Source organism: Cynara cardunculus (genome assembly GCF_001531365.2).
Source record: "Cynara cardunculus var. scolymus isolate 2C chromosome LG 10, CcrdV1, whole genome shotgun sequence".
NCBI classification, from domain to species: domain Eukaryota; kingdom Viridiplantae; phylum Streptophyta; class Magnoliopsida; order Asterales; family Asteraceae; genus Cynara; species Cynara cardunculus.
In genome coordinates this window covers 25,573,403-25,581,003 of record NC_037537.1, presented here as the reverse complement: position 1 = coordinate 25,581,003, position 7,601 = coordinate 25,573,403, and the positions used below count along the sequence as shown (strand labels likewise).

The following is a 7,601-nucleotide window of genomic DNA, read 5'->3' as shown; positions in this document are numbered from 1 at the left end:
TTAATACTGATATCGATATTTTTTTTCAAAATTTTATGATATTTTTAAATTTATGTTTTATTCAAAAATAAAAATATTACCACTTTCTCAAAACTTCATAAAACCAATGTTTACTTAAAATTCAATATTACAAGTAAATTATGCAAAAATACAACTTATCAAAGCTCGATTTTTGAATTCGTATAACTAATTGTGGATAAATATAATCAAAAATACGATGTATCTCGCTGCATTGCGCGAGTATGCTTCTAGTTAAAAAAAATCAAAAAGCCAAAGAAAAGTTAAAATGTCTAAAACATCCTTAAGTTAACAATTTTTATTAGAATTAATCAGAGGGATCAATATTGAAACAAAATGACAATTACAATGACCTAAACTGTAATTAGTTTGAAAAATGAACCAAACATAATAATGAATGACAACCATAAGAACCAAAAAAATGTAATTTACTTCGAATTGAATTTAAGTAAACAATTCCACAATATTCAACCTTTTCTACCCAAGAATTACGATCTATCCCACATTATCTTGAAAGCAAAAAACCGAAATTGAATGAACTTTGACAGTTGTTGAATGGTTTGGAGCAAAATGATTAAGTGGTCAGAGTGATTAAGAGACTCTCATGATATTGTGTAAAATGAAATATTATTGTTTGGTAATTGTTTACAATGAAATTATGACGCTGAATGGTTAAGAAAGACCCATGATACAAAATCAATCAGAGGGTCTTAGAATTATTAATAGACATTTTTTTTTCAAACAAGATTCATCTCTTAATGATTTTAGAGGTTTTGAGGTTGTCTCTTAATGAAACTATTAAAAGATAAACAATCCCTTTAGGTTAAATGGTTTGGTTAACTAGATGTTATATTTTCAGTAAGTAATATATTATTAAAAAAATGGATTTTAGGGTGCTGAATGGTTAAGGGAGACCCAAGATACAAAATCATTCAGAGGATTTTAGAACCTCTTAACGATTTAGAGGTTGTCTCTTAAGGGTATGTTTGGTGTCTAGACAGGACATGACATAACAAGATAGAACAACTGTTCAACATTTGGTAAGATAGAACAAAACAAGTAAAATAACCAATTTACCCCTAATCGTTTACGTAATTTATTAAATTATAATAGAATAATTATTTTTTATAACAACATATATCATTAGAAAGTTTTCGTCAAAACAATTAAAATGACACCAAATAAAAAAGTATGTGTAGTTTCCAATTTTTATTTTTATCTCTTTTTTACATTATTTTTTATTATTAATATATAAAAAATTACATATATTAATAAAAATATAAAAACTATATAAAAATAATATTTTGATGGCAGTAAAATAAAAGTTTAAGAAACATAAAATACAATACATAAAATTTAAAGAATGAAAAAAATATAAAACTGAGACCTATTTGATGTTTTAAAAGAGAATTAAATTTTATTTTGAGGTTATATCGGTAAAATATAAGTCTCTCTCACCTTGTTCGATCCCCTGAGGTAGGAGTGGAACAAACATGTTCCACTTTGTTTTACATAAAAGATATACCAAACATGGGACAAAGATCTCTGTCCTGTCCTGTCCAATCGAATCCAATATATCAAACACACCATAATTAAATTATTAAGAGGTAAACAAACAACCCTTACTCAAATCTTAAATAAACTTTTGATTATCATCATCTTACATCAACATGTTATTAAGCTCTTTGACAAATCTCTCAATTGCAGCCTTTGGCAAGTACATGGGTACCAATACTCCTGATTCACCCTTCTGGTTCGTCCAATGCATGTAGAAGTTAAAGAGTCCCGGAATGGCGTCGATTCCTCCGGTAGCCGGACCACCGTAGGCTGCTTTCCCCCACCCAAAATCGATCTCACTAAACCCCAGTCTTGCAACATTTGAGAGTATGTAGCTACGAGGAACTGTCAACAATGGCCGCCCTTTGATAGCCATTAAGTCAATCGTTGATCTAACGTACCCTTCAGACACTAAAGCCTTGGCTTTCGTCACCAACTCCAGCACATGGCTTAATGGCTTAATCGATAAGTCTCCCGCTGTCGAAACTACAGATGGTAGTATGAAAGCATTTCCGTAGTACCCAACAGGGAGACGGGGGTTGAGCTTGTCACGTGCATTGAAGGGAAACAAGAAACGCATCTCCTCGTTAGGATCAAACTGTAAAGCGATGGTACGACAACGCCAGACACAAGCTGCGATCACCTCGAACGTGGAACAACGTTGTAGGTGTTCGGGAACGAACCTACGACGAAGGGTTGATACCTCGTTAGGTCCGAAGAAAAACGATTTCTGGATCAAGTCTTTCGTTCCGATGTCGTTGATAGCCTTGGTTTTTTCCTCTACGTCGTGCTCGTGATGAGCGAACGTCGCACGTGGTGGTTCGCTCGCGAAAAGCAATTCCCTTTGCCACACGGGCAATACTGACGGGGAAGACGCGCCTTGTGCCATTTCACCAAATGCAGTCAGAAACTGTATCACTCCTGGTCCATCGCACATGGTATGGTTGATACGATAAGCGAAGATAAAACCTCCACATAAGAGACGTGTCACCTGTCGATAAAAAAATATGGGTATCGTAAACGTACCTTTTTAGGTCAAATCATGCATTGAAAACGTAAAAAAGATAGTGTTTGATGTTGATATATAAAAGTTGACCTGAATCAATAGCAATGGCGAGTCAACGATGCCATTAGAGCCGGGAACGTCGTAAAGGAGCTCTTCTAAACAAGGGAACGGGGGATGAAGACTCGCCCCGAATTGCTTTAACGTAACATCGGCTTCGGCCTCGATAAACAACACACCCTCGCCGGTGCAATCCACCATCAGCTTCTGTGTGGGAGCTTCTCTTAACCGGCCGGCGAAAGGGTAATAGTAGACCAGTACCTTTGCTAAAGCATCCCTAATGACGGTGGCTGGATTTTTGTTTGCCATTTTTGGGTGGCTACGATAAAACTGAAGTCCATGGAGTTGGCAGCGAAGCTCTGGCTGATGATCAAGGTCCGATAGAGGGTTTAGTTCTCGAGGCGTGGGTGCAGCCGGAGCTATCAACTCCGGTGCACGTCTTCGGACCACGAACTTCAAGGAGGTTTCGGGTTGCAACATTCTTAATTAGTATGTGTTTGGTATGTGTGCAAAATGGTAAGTTTATAGATGAGTTATTGAAGTCCATGTAAGGGTATTTTTTAAAGCAGCGATAAAATCAAAACCGTACTCATTTGTGTAAACTGTGCAAAACCATCCTCATCCGTTGATTTCATTGTTTAATCTTATGAAATTTTTTCATTAAATTGTTTAATCTTGTGAAATTTTTTCATGAAATTGTTTAATCTTATGAAATTTTTTCGTGAAATTATTTCATATATGGTTATGAAATTGTTTCATATAATACTTAATGAAATTTTAATTAAACTATTTCATGTATTTCTCTAAAATTAAAATATGAAGATGATAATATCTATGATTAACACCCTCTACAATAAAAATGATTAATCAACCTCTCATAATTACAAAAAAATTAACAAAATGAAAAATTATGATTGGTTGAATGAAGTTTGCACGGTTTGTACAAATTGAGTGGTTTGCATTTGATTGCTCCCCATTCTTTTTATTATCTTTAGTATTATATATATATATATATATATATATATAGGGTTGGGTTCACGTGAGACCAGATTGTTTTCGTGAGACCCGTAAGACCATATTTTTACACTTGAAACTTCACAGCAAAAACACTGTGAAGGTTTAAAAAGTTGAACCTTCACAACAAAAACACTGTAAATATTTCATTCACAACATTTTGCTGTGAGGTTTCAAGTGTAAAAAGCTGGTCTCACGGGTCTCACGAAAACAAGCTGTTTTCACGCGATCCCAAGTATATATATATATATATATATATATATATATAAAACGTTTGGTTCCATTAATGCATGGAGTCATAGGGTTGATGTCTAAACCTAAAATATAAATTCTCCATGGCCTAATTTTTTGATGTAATTAAGCTACCTCTAATTTATAGGCCAAACATATATATAATGCATGTATCTGTCATTAATTTGTGACGTATCAACGACGAATAAGAGAGAAAACCAACMWTCTTAATTTTTAYTCACATTTTTTTAACGATGTATGTATAATCTGTTGTAAATTTGCTACGGAGAAAGAACAACTTATTTCTTTTTAATGAATAAAAAACTAAACTTAAAGATCTCTCACAAACATGTATGTTGTATTTTATCTATCTTTCTTCTAAATCTAAACATTTTTCCACTCCCTCTTCAATGTTTTTTTTACTCATGAACCATTTACTTGTAATCTTGAATTTTAAGTAATATGTATCATTAAATTGTACTTAATGCATTAAAATCAGTTTTTAAAAGTTTAATCCAAATGTTTTATAATATAGTAATATAGTATAGATATGTGAAAACACAACTCCTTTTATATTCCAAAAACCTAAGTTTCCTTCAAACACAAAAATCTTTGATGAATTCCATCTCCATCAAATTCCATTTTACGAACTAAAAGATGTGTTGCTTGATGAGCGAAAGTCTTAATCCATGCCAAAAAAAGAATCAAGAAGAAGAATGTAGAAACCTATTTCTTTAATACGTGTCTTTTATAAATTCGTCTTATAATTAATTACGGGTCAAAAAGGACGGAGCAGAATTCTTGACACCGCCGTCTTATCATTAACTGACAGATATATAGGGCTTACTAGTTATTGATGGGTTAGTTAAAGCATTTCCAACAGCTATGCTATTTTAGAAATTATGGAGATTTGGAAAAAAGTTTGCTACAAATCTCCAACAATTATGCTAAACTCTTCTTATCTAAAATAGAGAAAAAAAAAAAAGAGGGAATGGAAAAATGTTCAATTTTTTTGAAGATGATAGATAAAATACAACATAGCTGTTGGAGATGCTCAATCTTGACTTGCCAGCTATTAATAAGATCAATAGCTGTTGGAGATGCTCAATCTTGAATTACCAGCTATTTATACATGCATCATTAAAAATGAGAGTAAAAATTAAGATGGTTGGTTTTCTCTTTTATTCGTTGTTAATACGCAACAAGTTAATGACATCCAAACGTTGTATATACGTTTGACATATAAATTAACTAAACTTGAGGTAGCTTAGTTAATTACATCAAAAAATTAGGACATGGAGAATTTATATTTTAGGTTTAGACACCAACCCTATGACTCCATGCATTAATAAGAATACCTGCTACACGGAAGAAAATAAATAACATATATGAACATAATATGAACAGCTTGTGAACAATAGTTTATTCATTATGAACATATTCGGGAGCGAACCAATGTTGAGATATGCAGCTAGTGTACATATGAACAGCTTGTGAACAATAATTTATTCATTATGAACACATTCAGGAGCGAACCAATGTTGAGATATACAGTTAGTGTACATATGAACATAATATGAACAACTTGTGAATAATAGTTTCTTCATTATGAACACATTCAGGAGCGAACCAATGTTGAAATATGCAACTAGTGTACATATGAACAGAATGTGAACACTTGGGAACAATAGTTCATTCATTATGAACAATGAGTTTATCCATAATAGCTTGAACGATATCGAAAACTTTACTACCAGGTATCTTCTACCAATCACAAATTCGAAAGCATTATAGATAGAAAAATCAATATTATAAAAAAAAAGATCAATAATAAATTAACAAAAATTATGAATTCAATATTAGATGCATTGATTCATGTCTCTACTAGAACATATATGAACACACTTGAACGTATATGAACACTAGTTGCAGTCTATGGCAGGTCAAACATCACAAGCAGTTGATGGAGCCGAATGGTTCTCATAATTGGATTGCATAACAAATTAAGTTGACGATGAACTCATTTCATTTGAACATATGAATTAGGTTCGTAGTAATAATTAAAGAAAAAAATACCAACACAATATGAACTATAAAAAACACAAAAACATCATAATCAACATATTTTCAATTAAAACGAATATAATAACATATTAATTCATTACCAATATAAACGCTTTGATTATTTCTTCAGTTTCGGAACTCGAAGTCCAATTGTCATAGTAAACCATTTTAACCTTCTCATTGTTGTCAAGTTGTTTTCCAATGTGTTTATCCATATTATCTTGAACGGTATTCGAAAACTTTACCATCGAGTCTCCTTTAACAATAAAAAATTCAAAAAAATTATAGATAGATAAATTAATATTATAGAAAAACAAGATTAATAGTAAATCAACAACAATTATGAGATTTTTTGATTTTGTAACTCTTAATTAATGATATGGGAGTTACATACAAACCAAAATTACATATTTACCCTTGTCATTAAATTATGAGATGGATATGAACCAAGATAAAAGATGAATTTTCATTGGTTGAGCTTGGTTAACAAAGTTAACACAATAATCTTGGTTAACATTTGAACCAAACTCTCTCTCTCTCTCTCTCTCTCTATATATATATATATATAATATCACGTGAGACCAACATGTTTTTATGAGACATGTGAAACCACTTTTTTACACTTGAAACTTCACAGCAAAACGTTGTGAAGGTTACCTTCACAACTTTGTCCTGTGAAGTTTCAAGTGTAAAAAAGTGGTCTACGGGTCTCGCGAAAACAAGTTGGTCTCATGTGATCTCAAGTCTCTCTGTCTCTATTTATATATGTGTGTGTGAGAGAGAGTCGGAGAGAGAAAGAGATTGGATTCAGGTGAGCTCAACCTGTTTTTTTGAGATCACAATTTTACACTTGAAACTTCACAGCAACAAGTTGTGAAAGTAAAAAACATTGTGAAAGTTACATTCACAGTTTTTTACTGTGTATTTTCAAGTGTAAAAATGTGTACTCACGGGTCTCACGAAATTTGACTGGTCTTATATGATCCCAATTCTATACATATATATACATATGTGTATATGTGTGTGCGCGTGCGTGCGTGAAGTGGTCCATTCAAGGAAGAACTGATATAGTTTTTGATAATTGTGAGATCCAATCTCAATCACAAATCAATGGATAAATTAAAAAACTAATATTTTTGGTAATTTAACTTAATATTATAGTTAAAGGGCATTTTAGGTATTTTAATTTTTTTTATCTCTCCCCTCTCTCTCACACCTACCTTCATGTGATACCCAAAATACACAATGTGATACCCAAAACACACTAAGCAAACTTTGAAACCTCAGTGATACCAATGTGGTACCACTGTGATACCAACTGTGGTATCACTGTCACATGTGGGTGTTTAGTGGTCAATTATCGGATACGGCGTCTTGTCAGACAAGATGACCAGAAGAGGTCACCGGAGTGGTGGGGGGCGCCTGAGAATGTCATCGGATTTGGTCCCTGTGTGTTCGTGTGTGTATATATATACATATATTAAAATAATTAAACTAATGAAAGTAAATTAAAATATTAAACTAATTAAATTAAACTGAATAATCAACACAATTTACTAATTTACCATTTGTTTTATTTTAGCAAGTAACATTATTTATCTAAAATGAGTGGCTCATATTAGACCTCACAGTTACCATAAACTATTTAGTTCTC

At 32.4% G+C, this 7,601-nt stretch overlaps 1 protein-coding gene across 1 annotated transcript; it reads right to left on the bottom strand.

Moving 5' to 3' along the window:
- Nucleotides 1-1,674: 1,674 nt before the first annotated feature.
- LOC112519029 (benzyl alcohol O-benzoyltransferase-like) lies at nt 1,675-3,118 on the bottom strand. The gene is made up of 2 exons (XM_025126933.1): nt 2,672-3,118; nt 1,675-2,566 (listed from the first exon to the last, which is right to left on the bottom strand). Exons 1-2 carry the CDS (start codon nt 3,116-3,118, stop codon nt 1,679-1,681), a joined length of 1,335 nt encoding a protein of 444 aa, XP_024982701.1. The 3' UTR covers nt 1,675-1,678.
- Nucleotides 3,119-7,601: the final 4,483 nt, after the last annotated feature.

What these genes read in the sequence shown, in the direction of transcription:
- LOC112519029 (XM_025126933.1), bottom strand. Translation starts at nt 3,118, where the DNA reads ATGTTGCAACCCGAAACCTCCTTGAAGTTCGTGGTCCGAAGACGTGCA. An exon ending in CGCCATTGCTATTGATTCAG is followed by an intron (nt 2,567 to 2,671) that starts GTCAACTTTTAT and finishes TTTTATCGACAG; the next exon opens with GTGACACGTCTCTTATGTGG.